This window comes from Channa argus, chromosome 4 (assembly GCF_033026475.1).
Source record: "Channa argus isolate prfri chromosome 4, Channa argus male v1.0, whole genome shotgun sequence".
In the NCBI taxonomy this organism is placed as follows: Eukaryota; Metazoa; Chordata; class Actinopteri; order Anabantiformes; family Channidae; genus Channa; species Channa argus.
In genome coordinates, this window is record NC_090200.1 from 18,332,720 (window position 1) to 18,353,874 (window position 21,155).

General features: G+C 42.3%; 1 protein-coding gene and 1 long non-coding RNA gene across 3 annotated transcripts in view; one reads left to right on the forward strand and one right to left on the reverse strand.

Moving 5' to 3' along the window:
- The first annotated feature begins 216 nt into the window (after positions 1-216).
- Positions 217-6,216, forward strand: LOC137126351 (uncharacterized). Its single transcript, XR_010914304.1, has 4 exons — positions 217-475; positions 3,531-3,596; positions 5,647-5,662; positions 6,043-6,216. It is a non-coding gene; the product is annotated as an uncharacterized lncRNA (long non-coding RNA).
- The window catches only part of LOC137126347 (zinc finger protein 469), a 177,412-nt gene continuing 162,421 nt past the window's right edge, over positions 6,165-21,155 (reverse strand). For both annotated transcript variants that reach the window (XM_067503017.1, XM_067503018.1), the window contains one exon: positions 6,165-19,270. In XM_067503017.1, coding sequence (XP_067359118.1) covers positions 7,217-19,081 — 11,865 coding nt within the window. In that variant the 5' untranslated portion in view covers positions 19,082-19,270 and the 3' untranslated portion in view covers positions 6,165-7,216. The remainder of the gene's footprint in view (positions 19,271-21,155) is intronic.

Sequence of the window (21,155 nt, forward strand, 5' to 3'; positions counted from 1 at the left end):
TATGAGGGGTAAAAAGTCCAGACTACTAATAATAGTAAAGTCCTAGTTTAGCACTTGTTACAGTTTTAGTACTATCACATGTTGAAAAATAGTAGCAATATATGGAAGCAAATGAAAGAGAGAAGAGGAGAGTTAAAAAAAGAAAAGGAGGGGAGGGAGAGAAAGGAAGAGTATAGCTTACTACTGTACAGATTGAGTGAGCGGCTGAGTTAGGGTGAGTGAGAGGGAGAGATAGAGAGAACAAGACAGAGAGAGAGAGAGAGAGGGTGCAGATAGCGGGAGGGGAAAACCTCCTCTCTGAAAGGGATGATGTCAGTCTCTGCAGCTGAGCCCTGGTTCCTTACTCGATGGGGTGAAGACTCTCTTCTCTAGAAACACGCTGGCAGGCACATCCACGTCCACAATGAGGGAGGCAGGGGGTGAGAGACAAACAGAGGGGAGAAACAGGGAGAGTATGGTCAATGAAATCATTCAGGTATGTATGCCACGTTATCATCCATCTCTGAGTTCATTCATTAGTGCCTTTTGTTGCCGCCTGCCATTACGCTTTAAAATACTGCCAGTGTCTCATTTGTTCAAAGTAATTATCGGGTTTTTAGAATGTGTCAGAGCAAACCTCGGGAGTGTTTACGTGTGAGTGTGTATGTATGTGTGTGTAGTGTGCACTTCTATTTCTCAGCCTGTCTGTGTGAATTTGTGTGGGTGTGTATATTTTCGCGGGGGTGTTGAAGGAGAGTGCTCCCTGTAAATGCACACACACGCACACACACATATTAGTGGAAAGTTTTTAACGAAGAGGAAACTGCTGTATGCAGCCCTCTGGGGAGGAAAACAGCTTCAATTATTCAAATCCAAATCAGATGTGGGGTCCCCAGAGCACAGGGCATGACAGAGATTTGAGATTAGTGGGTAGGGATTTGGTGCCAAGATAACATAACCTATTGACACGGAAGAAAAAAATGTCTGTCTCTTTTGTCTGTTGCGTCATTATTACAGAGCTCTTTCTCTGCATAAGGAATTTGTGAGGTTACAGCAATGCCTTCTGGGATACTGGTGGTCAGACAGGTGACATAGCTGTGGTGAGTCATCCTGTAACATCTGTCACTGACACCTCTGTTCCCCACTTTGGATTTCTGGTTTTGCTCAAGCACAAGGGCTAATGTGATTGTCAAACTTATTCATGTCATCTATCACACAAGTTTAGCCAATCTATAGGATATGTGGTGTATTATACGAGGAAAATAGATTTTCTGCTGCTTATATTAGTTGTATGTATTAGCTGAATGTCACATGCAGGGTGACATTTAATAGAAAACACAAAAAGATGGCACTGACAGCATGTCTTTGTATTACAGGACCCTGTACATCCAAGAGTCTGTTTGTGTGGTGTGTGTGTGTGTGTGTTTGTGTGTGTGTGTGTTCTCCCCTTTTGCAATCTAATGAACTCACAGTCTATCAGACAAAATAAAGAGCAGGTCACAGACACATTTCACCAGCAGTCATCCATTTACAAACACAGGCTGCTGGCATGCCACTCAATTAGTCACAGCGTGGATTACACTCCACGAGGGGCTCTGGGAGAGAATCACACTGGAAATCTAATTTTGTGCCACATCAAATGTCAGGGCAGATCCTTCAGATTCCCTATGAGAAGCCTAGAGACAGTGAGCAGAGAAGCCGAGGGAGTGCATCTTGGAGGAGGGGAGAGGATGAACTTCCAGTGGTAAAATAATAAGGGGTGTTTTGGAGGGGGAGGGGGTAGAAGGAGGCATCACTACTGGACAGCATACCCAGCTTTGGGTGAAAAATGTCTTTTTTTGTCGACAATATGCGACATTTAGCATCTTATTTGCACTTTGCAATCGGGTCAATTTCAAAATGTCACAACAGGAGGTGCACTTTGCTAACAAGAGATAATAATATTCATTTAAATAGAAGCTAGTGGTGGTACCTCATATAACCTATAATTACAAAGTGTGTGCAACAAACTTTCTTTAAAATCTGCTGTGTGTCCTTTGCGAGGGCAGTCACTCCGAAGACATCTGCTGTTGGGTGCAGTGTTCCAGCCGCTGCAGACACACACCAACGAGCTTTAATTTGTTTGCATAGCCCCTGCAGAGCAACCCCATTTATTTCTGTAAACCTGGAAAATCAAACAGGTGCTTTTACCTATTGTGTACAGCCTGTTCCCTCTGTGGTGCTGACTGGAATGACTAATGGTTGAGTAGATAAAGGCTCCATTGGCAGTAAGGGACCATGACTTCCTACTGAGCAGCCATTAATTAACAAATCGAGGTTGCCTGACTTTAATGTTTCACCTTACTTTTTTCCTCACCATGAATCATCTTGATCTGATTATTTGCTTTGTATTTCATTTGATGTTACTATTGCCCCGCTTCTTTTGACACCTATTTCAGGTGCCAGTCTTGTGGAAGTGCAGTTTCCCTTTGTAGTTTCCTTACTATTAGCTGTCCCATGAGGATTTTATGGAGGTAGATTATGTTTTCATGGCTGTCAGGCAAAATTGGTTTGATGTCTTGATTTCACAGATTTCTGTCCTTTTTGTTCACCCCAGGGAAATATGTTTATATTTAATTATTAATGCAAATTCTCCTCGTCGAAAACAAATCCTTTCAAACATGATCCCAAGGCAAAAGTCACCACAATCTCACCTTAGCGTGCGCAGACAGGCTCAGTCATTCCTTCCCTTTCGTTCGACAAATCCCTCCCCGTCCATATGTGTATTTATCTCTCTGTGAAACCTCACATTCCCAACACAGGCGACCCGAGTGGCCCTTCAGCCTCTGTGCCATTACTGCTGACCAGTAGCCCATTACTATCTGCCCCTGATCTCCCGACCTCCCTGAGAGGCAGCCAACTGCACGCTCCACAGCAAAGGGGAGGGAGCGAAGGGTGAGGGTGATGAGAAAAAGGGGAAAGAAAGAGTGGAAAAACCAGAGAGAAGGGTGGGTGGAAAGATAAGGGGGCAACACAGAGGGATGGGAGAAGAAAATGAAGAGTTGGGGAAACAACAAGGAAACAAAGAGAACAGAACATAAAAGCACCTGAGAGGAGGGGTGAAGAAGAAAATGGGGAGAAGCAGAAGCAAAAATGGAAAAGGGGGTTGAATTGCGGAGAGGAAAATTCATGGAGCATAGAAAAGAAAAGCAGAAGATAAAGAAGAGCATGAGAATGAAGATGGTGAGAAAGGAAAATAGATGGAAGGAAGAAAGTCGGAGATCAGATGAGAAATGGGGAGGTTCAGAAATGGAGTGAGAAGGAGAGAAAAGAGATGCTATTTCAAGACCATATTTACCGATAATGTCACTCTACTTCAAAGTGCAAAGCGTTCCTGTCATGCTCCTGTATGACTGTGCCTCTGGAGAATTTCCTCATAGATCAGATGATAAAAGGATGGCTGACAGTAGGGCGCATGGGGCTGCTACTCACTTTTTGTGACACATTCTGGGCTAAACTGTGACAAAATGTGCTGAAGTCTTTGCTCTAATTTTGTGTTAATCAACACACAGCTGCTGACCAGAGGACCTCGAGGAGATTTGTGAGTTTGACGCGACCAAGGACACCGTTTGGATCAGGTAAAAGCAAGGTACAAACTCTTTATGGTTAAATATCAACCACAAAGAACCAATCCAATACAGCTGAGAAAGAAAAAAGATCAGAAATTGAATTTTTAATATATAAAAGCATAATTGTTTGATTTCTATTTAAATGGTTCAGCTTGATGTGTTAATTAAACTGAATTGCATTTGCATGTCTTGATGGCTCAGACGTCACTGAAGTCATCTATCATGCAGCCTTCAGGCACAACACTCATCACTGAAACCCTGGCTGGCCAGGATTCCTGCAGTGTAATGAATTTAATCTAAGCTTGGAGAATGAGCAATGCATCCCCCTGTCTAATTGAATATTTGATCAAATTATTATTTTTTTGGATCAAGTTCTTTTCTATGCAGCTTCTTTTCAAATGATTCATTAGTGTAGTGCAACAACAACAAAAACTGTTTTCTAATTAATGTTGACACCACTGTCATTGGATCAATGGCTACCCATCCTCCCACTCTGACCCTTTTCATTTGGTTTATTCTGTGAGAATCTACAAATGCAAAAGATTTCAATACTCTCCTGTGGTTGGAATAAGAAGAAGGCATTCCACAATCACAAAACATTTGATAACTTAGCGAGCCATTTCGAAATTGCCCTGTTAACTCTTAACAATCCATCAGTGGATATTTAACAGCATGTCAGCTGACAGCAGCATAAAAGCGTTTCAGCAGGCTATCAGTGAGGTATTAATTAACAAACGTTCAGCAAATAATTTGCAATGAATACACCGCCAATCAATTTTTGCACACTTAATTAAACACAAAACCTACTGCTTATAACAATGCTGCGTCATAGATTTTTCTAAAATAATAAAGCTTAAAAGACTGATCTGCGCAGTGCATCATTAATCAAGATCCTGCCAGCTGTTGAGGGAAGCAGACGTCAGTACTGATTTATGAGGGCAAACTAGTGTTAATTTTTAAAAGAAATACCAGATACCTTACTATTTCCAAAGGCCTTTTGAAGTTGTGAATTGCTGTCCAAGGTGTATTAAACCATGTAGTTTGTTTTACAATTGATTGAGTGTATTCGGCTGTATAAAACATGCCTTTAAGTTTTGAAACGCAGATATTTTTGATGGGTTTACAATTGTATTTCAACCAAAACCATTTAAAACATTCACACAGCCAATGTTTAAGAAAATTGTCTGCTCACATTTTGATCAGTAAATTTAGTAAGGTTAGTAATAAACTGGGCACTTAAAAGATCATTAACTCATAAATATTGTGCAGTAGGGCAAGTAACTTTCTGGCTTGTGAGACCATATTTATAATCTTTACTGGACATGAGAAAATGAATCATAAACCCCTTTAGGGGATTCATCTGATTTGTTTAAGAAATTAAGCCTTGTGACAGCTTGACGGACATTCGTGTCTTTAAATTGCTGTTCATGTCTGTAACTTTCCTGTCATGAAGATCAAGATGTAATACACCAACAAGCATAGCTTTGTGAATTTAAATGTTTTCCTGCTGATGAAAAATCGACACAGTGAGCAGAGTGGAGTAGGTCAGTAATTCACTGACAGTTATGTTTTATTTTCAGCTGTCACCAATGATTCCAAAAATATGGTCTCTGTGGATGCTGCCAAACCAGTATTCCCACTAAATTAATTAGGGAAGTTATTTCGACAACAACACTGTGGTTGTGTTTTCTCCACACTTCCTCTGAATGTCTGCCATGGTCTCTCAAGATGGTGTTAGAATCAACACATGAATTGATGGTTGTTTGTCTTTGCAAAAAGAGCCAATATGTTCCTAACACTCATTATCATTAAAAATGGGTAATGTGATTATGACTGTTAGATATATCATGGACATACAGTCATTTTATTAATTAAGCCTTGTGGTGGCCTATCATAGATCGTTTTATATATAGTAGGTGTACATAATGAAGCATACATATATGATTTGAAGAAAGTGTTGATTACAGCCTGCTGGTGTTTAGTGCTACACGTAGCTTCGGCACACACATTTCAATCCCATATACAAACTGATCTCTTTTTGTCTTCCCTCTTTTCTCAGGTCTCACAGTAATTCGGTGGGTGATGCGAGAACACCGCTTCTCCTCATATTTACCACTGTTTGTTTCTACATGTATGTCACTGTGTACTATGGCTTTTTATTCCTATGTGATGATGAAAAATGTTCGTGTAGGAATAGAAGCCATTATACACATGGCGACAGAGCAACGTGACAGAAGCATGACAGAGGCGAGACCTCCTTGGTGCATGCTCAACAGAGAACATATGAACATATGGCTGGATAAATGTAACTGTCTTCTGCTCAAGGTTTCCCTGTAGTAAAGATACATTTATGCTTATCTTTTTCAAGTGATGAGTGAGCTTGTTGAAGTGATGATCTGAAGACAAAAGAATTAAGTCAGACTTTGTTGTGTGTGCACCTGTTTTTTGCCTCCAGGCACAAGCAGCTTCCACTGTTTCCAGTGTTTGATGCATGTGGTGACAGCTGCAGTCCACGGGGATGGAAGTTGGAACATTTGCAAAACATGATACGAACAAAGGAAGAAAAGAGCAAGGAGAGACCAATACAGATCTTTAATAATCAACTATAAAAGAGGCACTTAGTGAACCACGAGGCACTTTACTTCCCTTTCTTCTCATTCTGATTCTTTTGCACATTATTAAAATAGAACTTTGACATGACGCATTACACCAAACAACAATCTACCTACAATATTATACAATATAAGATACATACAGTATAAACAAGATAAAGCACCTTTGTTGTACTAGTAAATACTATTCAAAATTAAACAGTTGGTGTTACAGACACAGATGACTGAGTTTGTGATTTGTGTGTGGTATTATCAGTGCACGGGAAGAACTCCGAATACAGGTCTTAGGACTGTGTCCTTGTATGCGCCTGAGTTTATACATTGGAAGCTTTCCTAATTTTTTGAACTACTAGTCTACATATGAAGTACTTTAATGGTTCACACAGTATCTTTAGCAAACTACAGAGAACCAGTAAAAACAGTTGGATGAAGGAAGATCTGCTACAGATCCTTATCTGAGGACTTTGGCATTCACATTACAATAAAACAAAATCTAGCACCAGGTAATGCTTGTACAAAAGGCTAATATGATGAATGTCAATGCAATACAGTAAAGTAAAAAAAATATACAAAATTAATATGCTGGAAGCATGTACAAAAGGTGCACAGACAACAGAGGAAAAACTTATACTGATCCAATCATGTTATGAATGCAAAAAAAACATGCATTTCTTAGAAGAATATATTTGACTGTATTTTCAAGTATTCTCTCTTTCCTTTAGGAACATGCCATACCATCTTTAAAAGAGATAATGTCCAACAAAAAAAGCAGAAAAAAACTCTAATGATTTTCCATAATAACATTGATTTTTGTCCCAAAATTAATATCTGCATTTTGTCCTCACATTTGTGTAAGAAAAACAAACGTACAAAGAAGACATAAAGTGACTATGTAAGTATTTAAAGATAGAATTTCACAGAAAAGAGCTGTGCAATCTCATTCACCATAATGAATATTTTTAAACATCTATAACTGAAATTTACAGTCTCTTATTCACAGATCCCTCAAACCCCTGTTCAGTTAATAGATTCGGATGTGTCTTTCCTTAAAGGAATCTTAAAGCTAGTGAGTTTTTGGCCAAACAGTTGGCTTAGGAGGTGGTTCTGGGACTCTGCCGTCCGGAAGGAATGGCTCTCCATTGACCTAACCCCCATCTTTGGCCTAGATTTATTCAAAGAATTGTTTATGGGAACTGAAGACACTTTGGAAATAGGCGGATGCAAAGGGCGCCCCAGAGGTCCTTTTTTCACTTTAAAATCCCCATTCAGAGGGGTAACATTCTCAGCTTTCTTTGGACTACAGCTATCTAGTAAACTTCTTTTTGTCTGCAAGCCCAAGTTTGAAGCCTTGTACTTGGAAACTAATTTGTTGCTCATAACATCATCCCGTACTGAGGACAGCACAGGGTAGTCATTGGGTCCATCTGACTTTCTTTGCAGAGAGGGATTTGCACACTTGCTTGGGCGAAATTTCTTTTTGGCCCGGGAGTCGAAGTTCTCTTGTGTGGCTGGAGGAGAAGCCCTTTGCAGGCAGTGAGGGGGTTTCATTTCCTTCCTCTTCTTCTGTGGTTTCAGGGATTCTTTGTCTTCACTGGAGACTGAAACACTGAGGGAAACCTTGGAGTGGACTGCTGTTGACTCTGTAGCCTTTATGTTGCTAGTTGTGATGCTGTTTTTGATGTTGTCATTCGTTTTGCTTGGGGCAACTTTGTCTTTCATCTGACTGCTTACTACCTGCTCAGCGTTGTGAGATAAGGTTTGCTGTTGGCCGTCATTATTGGATATGTCCGACGTGTGATGCCACTGATCATCATCTCTTTGCTTGAAAGTAACATCAGCAGCTGAATCGTGTTTTGCTGACTCAGGATACATTGGAACAACTTGATTTTCTCTTAAGCAAACAAAAGCTTCCTCACTAGGTGAAATTAAGTCTGTTTTTTCTTCAGTCTTGGCTGTGGCAACTTCAGCAGAGCCTTCTTTAGCTTTAACAATCTCCTCCCCTGCACTACTACTCTCTTCTGATGCCGATCTCGAGGTTGCCTCTGTTCTGATGCAGACTGACTCATTCTCCTCTTTCACGTCATATGGTTCAATAACAGATTTCACACTGACCTCTTTATCAGGTAAATTAGGTGAAGGAGCAGGGTCAATTTCTTCTTTCTTTGGTGTAGCAGACTCTGATGAGCCCATATGAATACATTTCTCCAGCTCTACGAGTAATTCAGAGTAGTCCTCGGCCATGTCCTCAGTTTTCACATTTGTATTATTTGTGTCACTTTGGTATTCATTCACAATGGTTTGTGTGGAATCATCTGCTGTGGACACGGGCAGTTTGGAAGACTGGGGTTCAGAGGTGTGATTTAAGTGCAGTGGGCTTACACTGGCAATACCACTGTCTGAGCTATTCTCTTGCAGACTGTCAGAAAGAATTCTCCTCTTCTTACTTGCGGGTGAATCACTTTCATCCTCTTTGGACTCAGATGCTTTGACAGGTCTGACAACACCCCGGAATTTGAATATTTTGTTCCCCCCTGACAGGTGCTTTTCCATGTGCCGATCAAACTGTTCCTTCTTAGAGAAGGTATAGTTACAGGTGCTGCAGATAAAGGATTTCTTAATCACATGCATGACATCAGCACAGAGCTCGCAGGTGTATAGGGTGGTGTGTTTTGAATCCAGCTCATCCACCTCTTCGTGTGCTCTCTTCAGGTGGTCTTTAAGTGCCTGGGCCTCCTGATAAGAGACAGGGCATTTGTGACACAGGAAAATCTTTTCCAAGTTGTGAACCACTAAATGTCTCTGGAGTTTGAATGGTTTAGGAAATTGTTTCCCACAGTGGTGACAGTCTCTCGAGGGATCTTTGCAGTTGGGATGCATCTCCACACTTTTAGGCGCCTCTGTTTTGTGGAGGACCTCAAGCGGAGTTAATGTGTTCTGCTTCCCACCTGCTCCACTGCTGTTTTTAGTTTTGTGAACTTTTGGCTCAGCTCCCTCAGCGGTTTTCCCCTCTCCCATGGCACTGTCTGCAGCAACAGCTTTTTCCTGTTCTTTAGTGGCTTTGCTGAACTCTCTGTTTGCTTTGCTGGGGCGGTGCTGCATGATTGAGGTGATAAAGTTCTTCACAGCTGTCTCCTGCATGAAGCAACCTGGAATGTCTAACATGGAGCCTTGGCTTTGACCCCTGCGGGCAAATTGAGTGGCATGCTCACGTAAATGTTCATTGTACATCCACACATCTGAAATCTCCTTCAAACACATTCCACAGGTCCAGATACCTGTCTTGTTTTTGGCATGTTTCTCCCTTAGATGGTCTCTCAGTTGTTCCCTGGAGCTGAATTTGCGCTGGACACACATGTAGCACGTTGGAGGAGGAGAAGGGTTATGGGACAGCTTGTGAAAGTTTAACTCGCCTAAAGTCAGGAACCAAGTAAAGCACACTTTACACTTGTACTGCTTGTCTTTGACCTTTATTCCAGCATCTTGCCGTTTTCTTCCTCGTCGTTCTGCTACATTCTTGGACTTTTCATCATCTCTGTTCTCTACATCAACAGCTGCCATAGGAGGCACCACTGAGATGTCTTTATTAGAATCAAAGAACTGAATCTCAGGAAGCTGAAATGTGGTGTTGATATTTTGAATGTCGATACTGGTGAAGTTTGGTACACTATCCACGACACATGATTCCACGGGGTATGGGGCAGAGGACAAAGGCAGAGGACAAGGTATGTTTGGCACTTCTGGTGTGGTAGTGCTGCCATCAGAGGTCCCTGTTGGGCCAGTGTCAAAGCGGATGAAGTCACTAGAGCCAGTCCATTCAATTGAGGATTTATCGATGGTGCTCTCAAGTGGATTTAAATGGTCCTTGCCAAGCTCTTTAATATTCTCATGAACATCATCCTGACTCAGTTCACTTTGTTTGACATCTGCCACTGCCTGGGCATCAACCTTTAGTGTGCTGTTGTGGCACATATTCAGCATGATGGTATCATCAATAGATATTGTCTCATATTCACAGTGATTAGTTTGATTGTCACCAAATGTCTGTGGTGCTTGATTTTCCGCATATTGATCTTTATTTTGCATCAAGGTTTCTGAGGAGGGGTAATCCTGAGTCAGATTTAATTCATGTGAAAGCTTATGTCTTTTGTTTCTTTTGCTGTACACCCTCTGGCACTTTTTCCTTTTTGCCTCCTCAACTCCTGGGAACAGCTGTGAGAAAGTGGTGTCATCGTCAAGTAAGGCCTTCAGATCGGGACTTATGTCTGGAGGACTGAGGGGAGAAGATCTCAAACAGGAGAGACGATGTGCCCCGTCTGAAGGGCCACTGTTTTTCTCACATTTTATCTCAACTGCCACTTTTCTAAGAATCTCCTGGGGAGGGCTCTCTTCTGATCCTTTCTGTTCACGCATCTCTTCAACTGCACACAGACTCTTAGTGGAATCATCGCTTTCTCTGATAATATCCTTGTCTGCAGATATAGCACTTTCCACAATATTATCTGCACATACTCGCCCATTTGCCATGTCCGTCATGCCTATACATTTTATTTCCTCAATATCAGTTTCATTAAGTAAATTTGTCTCTATTGTTGGGGGTTGGGATGAGCTGTCAAAGCCAGAGTCTGAAGTCAAAGAAAGAGGGAATTCCTCTGCTGCAGCAATGTTTCTGTCATTGATTTTGATTTGGTCCTCAGGAGAATTGTGGTGCCCTTGCGGTCCACCGCTTTTGAATTCAGGAGTTATAGCTTGAAGTATGTCTGTTTTTAATATATTCAGAATCTCATCAGAGAAAGGGTCAGGCTTTATGTGCATCTCATTGTTTTTGGTCTTTCTAGTGTTGTTAATATACTTTGCTTTTTTTGGCCGAAGAGGGTTTTGTTGGCCTATTTCATCCACTGCCGCTGCTCTTGTCTCAGTTGCCATTTCCTCCAGGACTGAATCAGTCACTGCTGCTTTGGATATGAGAGTGCTTCTTGTCTCAGGCAGCCCATCTATTTTTGTTGGGTAACAGGTCTGTGAATCATCTTTATGTTCTTTCTCTGTAGTTTGGGATTCTTCATAAATAAGCATAGTCCCCTGACGGTTTGATGTTGTGTTCTGTGGGCCAATGTGCTTTTCAGCTTTGACCAAATGTTTCATGGCCTTATGTCTCTTTAACCCTGGCACAGTCCTGAAACTCATGAAACAGATTTCACAGAGCACTTTCCCCTGTTGAGCATTGCTCTGAGTCTTTTTTGGTGATATTTCTTTGTGTACTTGCTGCACTGCTGAACACTCTATTGTTGGCTGCGTCTCTGATGAGTCTGGTGGAAGAGGCATTTGTTCCTTTTCACAGATGATGAGTAGCTTAGGAGTGGGTGGACCAAGCGAAGTGTCTTTTCCGAGAAGTGTGCTGTCCTCGGCACAAGCTGATTCGACTGTTTTTGACAGGTCAGTGTCGATATGCAAATTTCCAAAAGGTTTAAATGGATCATGGCAAATCTCAAAGTCATTGCCAGCTGATAAATTTGTGCTTTTGATTTCAGCAGGTACTCCCAAAGAAAAACATGTAAATTTCATACTCTGCTGCAGCACAAGTGGTTGATCTGACAAATGTAGTTCAATTGCTGTGTCTGACTTCAATGATACCACTTTGTCAGTTTCAGGTTTGTTGAAAATCAGTGCAGGGTTAACACCTAGATCACATGGTTCACAGTCATCACTTGAGCTCTGTTTGATGTCTGATGTGTCCTCAGGTTTACTGGCTGGTGAAATTGGTATGTAGTCATATTGATTCACTTGTGGAGGTTCATCTGAGATGCTGTTGTATTTGAGTGGGCTGAGCCTAAAGTCATACATTGGATCCGTTCTTCTGAGCCCCCCTGACACCTCTGGTGGCTGTGTTGTGCTACTCACAGGATGTGGAGAGGGGCTAGTAGTTTTAGAGCTGGGGATTTTACACTCTGTGAGTCCCAAGTCCAGGTGAGGTGGGCTTATTAAAGAGTACTCCATCTCAGCTGTTGAGCTCAATTGATTATCACTGTTTAGTGCAATTTGGTTGTCATCTTTGCTTATGGGTGATTTCAGATTTTGAACTGAGCCTTGATCAATAGATACACTGCTGCATTTGCTTTGTGACTGACATGAAATCTCTTTAAGGTCTAACTTCTGCATAGGTGTTGGAGGGGAGCTTGACAAAAGAGGACTCCTAGGTGCAGCAGTGTGTAGAAAAAGGCAGTTACTTTCTTCTGCTTCCTCACTGCAGGGTGAGTTTTGATGACTTGCCATAAAATCGACAGGAAGTTGTTCTTTGATATCCTGGACATTTAAAATGTCTTCTTGTTTCTGAGCAGTGTCAAAAACAAGAGCTGTTTCTGGTTTCAAAGAGTCACTAAATGGAGTAAGCTTGCAGTCACTGTCAACAATATCAGTTGTGGACTGTGAAAGAATCAACAGGTCACTCTGTCCCTCTATGCTGTGTGTGTCTTGAAAAGGTGAGCAATGAGCAGCGTTCTCTGCATTGGTCTCCACCAGTATCGGGCTGCAGGGTTTGTCTGTGGTGACTATCTCCACCGACATATCAGTGGCTGGACTTGCACTGTAAAACTCGGCAGGGCTACAATTTTTCATGGGAGGCAGTCCGATGAAATTTTCTTGTTTTGCTGTTTCAGCTGCCTCAATCCATTTTTCTGATCGCTCCACTTTTAATTCACCACTGTGTGATGAACTAATGTCTCCAGGATCCTGGTGGTTATTACTGGTTTGTTCTTGCAGCACTTTTGTCATCATATCTGCCATTTTCTCACCAAAGTCTTGAGTGCGGTCAGGTGCTGCAGGTGATGAAGGACAGCTACCAGATAGACCAGTGATAACCTTCCCAGCCTCTGATTCCTCATAGACATCTGTAGTCAAAAGATCCTGACCAATGCTATTGTTTTTATACAGCTGATTCTCTTTGACTTCTTCAGTACTGTTCCTGCAGGACTCCTCTACCACATACGGGTCATGTGTCACCACACTTGAGCAGTGAGCGGACTCGATCAAATTACTATTCTCAGTGATACCCTCCTCAGGTGTGACTGTCGCCGCAGCCTGGCTATCATTTTTTTCTGAGGGCTCACTTGGCTGCGATGAAATTGGCTGGTTTCCATCGACTGAGGGGTCAGTGCTGTTGGAAAGAGACGACTGTGACTCATTCTGAGTGAATGCAATATCATCCTTCCGCTCATTGATATTTGGAGGTGATAATATATTCTCCTTCCTGGTAATTGCTTCCTTTTCACTGTGATCTTTTCTCTCAACTGCATCAGCCGCCTGACATTCAATTTCTTGATGTTGTTGACTCGTGAGAGAGGTGACATTCGGCTCCTTGGGTTCTGACATAATGGGTTCTTGTTTGAATATAGAGTCTGAAATCACTTCTAAGCTTTTCATAAGGTTTTCTGTATATCTCTTTTGCTCTAAAATATCTTCTTTTGTTTCTTCAGGACTCTCCTTTTGTGCAAAGTTTTGCTCAGATTTTTGGTCATGAAGCTGTGAGTGTTCACTATGTGAAGCTTTGGCAATCGAGTTTGATGCATTATCCTCTTTTTCTGTGAAATGTTCAAGTGGTCTCGGTTTATCATGGATTGGAGTGTGGGGACTGTGGTGTCCACCCAGGAGCTCAAATTGGAATGGGCTGGACCATGGGAGTCCTGGTTCAGTAAAAGGCTCTGAAGACATTCTGGTCACTGGCACATCTATTACTTGCACAGGGCACCTCAAATCCAAACCTGCGCCTTCACTCTCTGACGCATCATTAAGACGTAAAGGTGAAAATTTGCTCATTTGCAGTTGCTCGGGGGCATCCTGAGCAAGTATTGGTGGACTTTCCAACTTAGTTGTTTGCAGCTGGGTTTCAAGCTCATTCACTATTCTCTTTATCTCCAGCTCATCCTCTGATGCACAGCTGTGGTGATTTGTGCTGTAGTCAATTATTTTTTCTGGCAGAGACAAAGGAACGTGATCGTAATCTGGTTTCTTTTCATCTGATTTCTCAGAGTTTTCTTTGTACTGAGATATCTCATCTGGTAGCATTGGGCTAACTAAAAGGTTCCAGTCTCTTTGGTCCAGAAAGGGGGTGAAGGATGACACAAACTCTTCCTTTTTATCAGCTGTGTTCGCTATTGAGTGGAAACCCTCTTTCTGAATCGGCATATCTGAGTAAATGCCACAGTCAAATCCTGTGATGTCCCCAAACATTGATGAGGTGTCAAATGAAAGTGGGGATTTTATAAGCCCCTGTTCCTGATCCAGAGGGTAGGGCATGAGGGGGAGTGTATCTTTTTGTATCAATGGGCCTTGGCTTTCAGATGGTGAACGACATACATCATCCATCAAAGAGGGGCAGAGGGATGCGGGCCTGTGTGTGTCTAGGTCACTGACTAAAGTAATAACCTCTTTTACCATGCAGACACTGTCACTCTGTTTGCCAAATGTTGTACTGTCTGATAGCTCTGGCTGTGTGACTTGGGGGTCCTTTCTTTGTTGGCCCTTTGCAATTCTCTCACTATTGAAACCAGCTTCTTTGTCAATAGTGGGAGAGTGTGAACAAAACTGTAACGGCTTGTTTTCTGTACTGCCATCATATGTTTGTTCTTCTTTGGGGCACAGATGGTTGGTTCTCTGTAGGGTGGTTCTGTCTGAACTGACTGTTGTGCCGGATTCTTTCCTGTGAGACACCTGCTTATCCCTTGATTTTGAAGGAGAGCTTCTGCTTTTTTCAAAGTTTTTCATGGCTTCTTTTGCTTTTTGTGACAGTGAGACAGGATCAGTAACTTCTGGGTTTGAACAATACGTCTTTGGATCCTCTGTACTGTCTTTTTCATCAATGGCTTTGTCACTATTATACTTCTTAACAGATTTAGTGAATGTCAGTGCTAGTGTGCTGGACTCTTTACATGACTTCTGCGGGGAGGACCTTTCATAGGTTTTCTGCTCTTGAGACGCTTTCTTTATAACGTCTGTCTTCTTCTCACAGTCTGAGTCAGTGCGGTCAGTGCTTTTGGGGCTGTTGATACTATCACTCGAAACACTCACAGATGTGCTGAGTTCACTGCTTGTGGATGACCTGCTACCCCTCCTCCTGAGTCTCTGGTGAGAACCATGTTTCTCCGGCAAAAGAGAAACTTCCTCGCTTTTTTTCACCTCAAAACACTCCTTTGACTCATGTCTCCATGCTGCCTGGTCCCTCTCACTCCTAGCACGCCACTTACACTCCTTAGTGTATGTGTATTTACATCGACTGCTTTTATTAAGGCGGCCTTGGCTTGCTATCTTTACGGGCTCACATTCATCATCTGAGTCCGAGACATAGTCATATTCCACAAATGCTGGGTTTTGGACAGTGGGTGGCAGTCTTTCCATCACCAAGGAAAACTGGAGGTTTTTGGTACCTTTAACATGCAGCTTATGAAGCTTATTTTTCTGTTGAACTATTTTGTGTATAAGTTCTTTGCTCCAGGTGCCTCCTCCAGTACTTTTCCTCTTGCTCTCTTTCACTGCAGTTTTTGAGGGTGGAGATGTAGAGGCCTGTGATGGTGCTGACCCTCTAAGCGCAGAGCTGTCCTGAAGGCTTTTAACACCACACCGTTCAGAAAACCTGCTGGATAAGAGAAACCTTTGTGTACTTGTTTTTTCATTCTCACTTTTGCACAGTTTTCTTGCCTCTTTCACTTTGCTGTCTTGTTCCCTCACCTTCTCCCTGGAGGCAATTCTTGAATTTTTATGAGAAACTTGTTTTTTTATGTTAATTTCTTTATCTTGTTCCAAATTTAGAGATATCTTCTCAAGTTTGCTGTCTGTCTCAGGGCTCTCAACATCAGAGTCATAACAATACTTTCCCTGTGTGAACGACATGCTATCATCTGCTTCTTGTTTATTTTTGCTCTCAAGGACCAGGGATTCTTTAGCTTTCTGACACTGTTTATTTGACGTTGCTTTGACAGTAGTGAGGTCATCGTTGACCAATGCTTCAATGAAGCTGCTGTCTAGCTCTGCATTGTCTGACTGATAGCCCAGTCCATTCAAGGCTTCTATGATTAGGCTGTCTAATTTGGCATCCTCCATTTCCAACTCAGGGAGGTTGCCAGTACTAGAGAACAAGTTGAGTTTCATGGGATCATCCTTATTGTCTCCTTTTGTTTCACTGTCAGATATCAGCTCTCCATTTTTATTAAGGCCCAGCAGAGATAGGTGCAGATCAGACGGACACCTTGACATTGAAACATTTGGTACTGATGATATTAATTTTGCTGGTTCTGCATGGAACTTTCTGCTGTCCTCCATCTTTGATATGTCTTTGAGGTCATTGTGTGCAAATGGGTGTTGAGTACAGTATTGCTTATGTCCTAGAAATGAAGCAAGGTTATTGAAATTCTGGTTACATTGCTTGCATGTCAGAAGCCCATCAAACTGGTCAAGATTTGCTGTTGCTAATGAAGAGACTAACAGCTGATGTGTAGAGTATGATGGTGGAGGCTGGTGATGCTCGACCCCGAAACTGTCCATGTAACCTTTGTTTCCCTCCACATTTGTCTTTGGATGTGCGCTGTTTTGCAGGTAACTTATCATCTCATCTTTGGTTCTCTCTGGTGCATAAGGAGGGTTTCGTGAAACATCAGATTGAAATGGGTGAGAGTGAGAGCTCAGGTGATCTGAAGGTAACTGCGTTTTTGGTTGGGGCTGGTGATAAAATGTGTGAGTGGGTGTTGACTTTGACACTTGACTGTCCTCTGAACTTATGTTTACAGGGCTGGTGGATGCTGGTGAGAGCGAAGAGCAGGTACTGCTAGATGCAGGGTTATGGACTGGAGAGGGCAAAGGGGAATTATAAGGTGACACCATCATAGGTCCCATGCGTGGGACCTGTAATGGTGGATAGCTGTAGTTTCTTGATGCAGACGAAAGTGACTGGTTCAGTCCAAAGTACACTGCCTTATTTTTGGTCTCACACACTTGTGCATGGCTCATCTCTACTTTGAAGGTTGAGACAGTATTACTGCTGTGCTTTACACTCTCCTGTCCACATGCTCTGCTGTTCTGAAATAAGCTGAGGTTTTTCAGTGAGCTATGTTTATGTGACTTACTATCATCCTGCCAGTCAGAGGGTGCAACCATATAAGCCAATTTTTGATTGCTTACTTGCCTAGATACATCGATTCTGTTTTGGTTCGGCATAGCAGTGTTTGGTCGTATCTGCTGCCAGGGCATTCTGCTGTTTTTAGATGAATTTGGCCTTTGGTCAATTGCTGGCTGGTTCTGAAACTGAAACCTATCATTCATGTCAGTATACGAAGCTGTGTTTTGATCAGCTGGTGAATATGTCTTATTAGGACCCTCCCAAGATTGTGGTAACCTATTTAGAACTTTTTTATTGCTGCTTTTATCAAAAGGCATTGAGCCTGCGTGAATGTTACTGGCTGGAGGGCTGTTAAATGATTTGCTCGAAAAGTGCATTTGAGAGCCTGCACCTTGTGAAATATTTCTGGCGTGGTGCACACTTCCTTGTAGTGTTTTTGGGTTGGCATCGGTGTCTTTAGGGTGACAGTTCCTCTTACTCCCAGAGTTGATGGATACATCCCTATTGTCTGCCTGTCCATTATGGTCTGTGCTTTCCGGCAGGGCAGTCTTCACCTGCTCTGACTGCTGTGAGATAGAGCCAGAGCTGTCACTGCTTGCTGAGTCCTCACTCAGATTCCTGGGACACTGGATGGAGGATGCTACACCTTGAATAAACAGTGCCTGTGGGGGGTTAGGATAAGAGTTTCTATCCTTTGCCCGCTGCTCATTACCAAACTGAGTGCTGTTCTGAGCAATGTTTTGTCCTTCTCCAGGCGTAAAAGAAAAGGCGTTGTGAGTCACATGAACAGAAATTAGGTTAGAGTCTGTAAAGTCATGGGATTGGGTGTTCTGTTCACAGGGAAAAGAGTCAGAGGTTGATTCTTCCAGAAAATTATATTCGTATGGAAACGGACCAGACACAAAAGTTTTATTGGCTTCTGTAAGCGAATTGGATTTTTGTGATGAAACTCCATAATTAGCACCATCAAAAGTCCTTTCAGGAGACCATGCATTAGGGCCACTCAGCTGAAAGTCAGCCAGAATCAGCTGGCTGCCAGACTGTGTGGTGTTGTTCTCCATTGAAGCAGGTTGCTGCTGCTGCTTCTGCTGTGACAGGGGTGGATGTGGATGGGATGATGTTCCACTTGAGGAACCCAGTGCCTGTGAGGTATAGCTTGGGGAGGTAAGGTTTGAGGAGGCCTCTTGGAAGCAGCGGCTATAGCTGAGCTCTTCTTGCTGTAGTTCAACCTCTCTGTTTGGTAAACTGGGAACGTGGAATCTGTAGCTGCCCAAGACTGGGCTACGACTGGTCTCCAACTTCTTGGGTGGCGAAACCTTTTGCTGTGGATAGGCAATACCAATTGTGGGGTTGGAGCGTGGATTTGTAATGCTAAGTCTGTACAGCTGCTGTGGGTTGCCACGGTCCGCCTTTCCTGTCCGCTTCCCCTTCTCTCTGCTGCGGCCCTTTCCACTTGGGGACTGAGGACTGCCTTTACCACTTGACCAAGTTCTGTCAGTATCAAATTTTGATCTGTTCTGCAGTGATTTGAAGTCAATTTTCCCAGCCTGTTGTGGCCGTATGACAGCTTCACGCTGCTGGGGGCAGTCCTTTTCCTTCTCTAGTTTTTCAACTTTGGCCCCTCTGGTGGTGGTTCTGGCCTCAGTGTCTGTGCTTGAAAATAGTTTTGAAGACTCCTTTGTGGTTTTGTCACTTTGCCGTTCCAGCACTGCCCCCTCATCCTGCAGATTGGACTCAGCGTCCAGCTCTTTGACAGCATGCATTCGCTGAGTCTCTCCTGCCATGTTGCACAATGCGTGCTGTGAAAGCCTGGTCCTCAGAAATCCTATCTGGGAGACAGGGGCATTGTCTTCTGGGTTGTATAAATCAGTAAATATCCAATGGCAGGAACTGCAGGGGCAGGGCTGCTTGCTGCAGGCTCATCTCTTCACCCTCATTGTGAATTGCCAATCTGGCACCTGAACAAAGCAGACCTGAAAAGAGTAGAGAATAGAGAGTATCAGATAACAAGCTTTTACTGTGTAAATAAAAAATAATCAGATAACTTGTTCTATTTGACTTTTGAAATAAAATTGGGCAATATTATTCAAGCATACAACCAAAGCATTAAACACTACCCAAATAGGAATTGAGTCTTAAACACACACATACACACAAATCATTGGGTACTAGTTTGGGATATGGAAATGTGAACGTCAACAGAAAATAAAGTTATAATAGTTGAGAAAACAACTGCATAAATACATTTTTCTGCCAGCAGAGAGCACTATTGCAGCATTGCTCAGTGGTGCCGTCCCTGCACAAAGACCCAGTGTAATCAAGAGGGAATTTCAAGACACTGCCAAACTCAGACTTCTGGTCATTGAGATACTACTTACATTCATTATTCTTTGCAACAATAAAAATAAATTTCAAAAAAGTAAATATAGTTTAATCTGAGTATTGAATTCACGCTTTACAAAGTAAACCCTGTCAAAATTGTCTATACAAACACACGAAGAAACAAGTCGGGTCTTAAAATGATGAAGCTCACCACAGTACCGAGGATGAGAAAAATACAGTATATGGATCCAAAATGCAGTGCCAGTAAATGAATCACAGGCTCCTTAAGAGCAGGGACACAATGCCACAGTGTTCTATTGCTGCAGAGGGCGTCAGGTTTAGATCATGGAGGAATATCAGGGATTAGTCAGTCAGCCAGCCATTAGACAGTGAGAACTATGGGCAAGCTGACATTTGTTGCCTTTCCTCAGGCATCCCAGACACTGCTTCTCAGGTCCCAGTTTACTTTGGCCAGATTTTCGGCTTCTTTTGAGGTCAGACCAAACGAAACTTGGAGTTAGCACCAAAATGTAATTTCTAGGCTTGGTAACCAAATTCTGACTTTGTGTCTGTTTCCCTGGCTAATACCAAAGCCAGTGTTTGGGGGTGGCCGGTGGTTGGAGAGACCATCATTTTGGCGAAAGATCTTCAAGAGGAGGTTCAAGGCTCTGTTTTAGGTACCAGCCACCCTGCTCATGTATCCTTGAGCAAGATAAACTCCCAACAATTTTTGGTATCCTTGGTTTCCTTGAAAAGATCTTAACCTAGGAGGAGTAATTAAAACCTGCAAAATTATTTTCCACTTTCACTAAATAAAAAAGAGGAATGTGAGCACTATTGCATTAGGCCTCTCCCTCAGGTGATGACAAACACTACAGACTGTCAACAGGCTATCAAAAGTACATCCAGATGCATTACTCCTCTACACCAGATAAGCAAAGATGAAAAGATGCTGTAAAAACATTCACCAAAACTCTGTCCTCATCAAATTCTCAGGTGATTTTATTGTTTGGCCTTATCAGGGTCATTTTAAAACCAACACCTGATTATGTTTCTATCCTAAATTCCTGAATGCCTCTCTATTACCCCAGGAGCATATCATTTATCAGCTATATTAATGCACTGTCTTGATAACATAATTTAAGGTTTTTAAGCACATTGGTTTGGAAACAAACTAGAAGCAAAAGTACAGTCCAGTACAGTAATTATTAAAATAGTGACACATGTTTTTGCTCAGCAGGCTCAGGCAAATTAGGTCAATCTAAATAAAATTTAATATTTTGCGAAAAATGCTTTCCAGTTGATGGCTGGCTGAAATGTCCCTCAAAGTTTTCTCTTTTCCTTGATGATTCTGCCTCACTGTCCTTTGTCTGATTTTCAAGCAGTTTATCAGACAGAAATCAGGTAACTGACTAGGCCAAGTCTGCATAAAACATCTTATTGTCATAGTCAGAGTAAAGGATGCAGCATCCATATAGGGCAATGTTTTCCTGTTTAATTACTCATCTGTAAAATGCATGGTGTCAACTGTTTTAC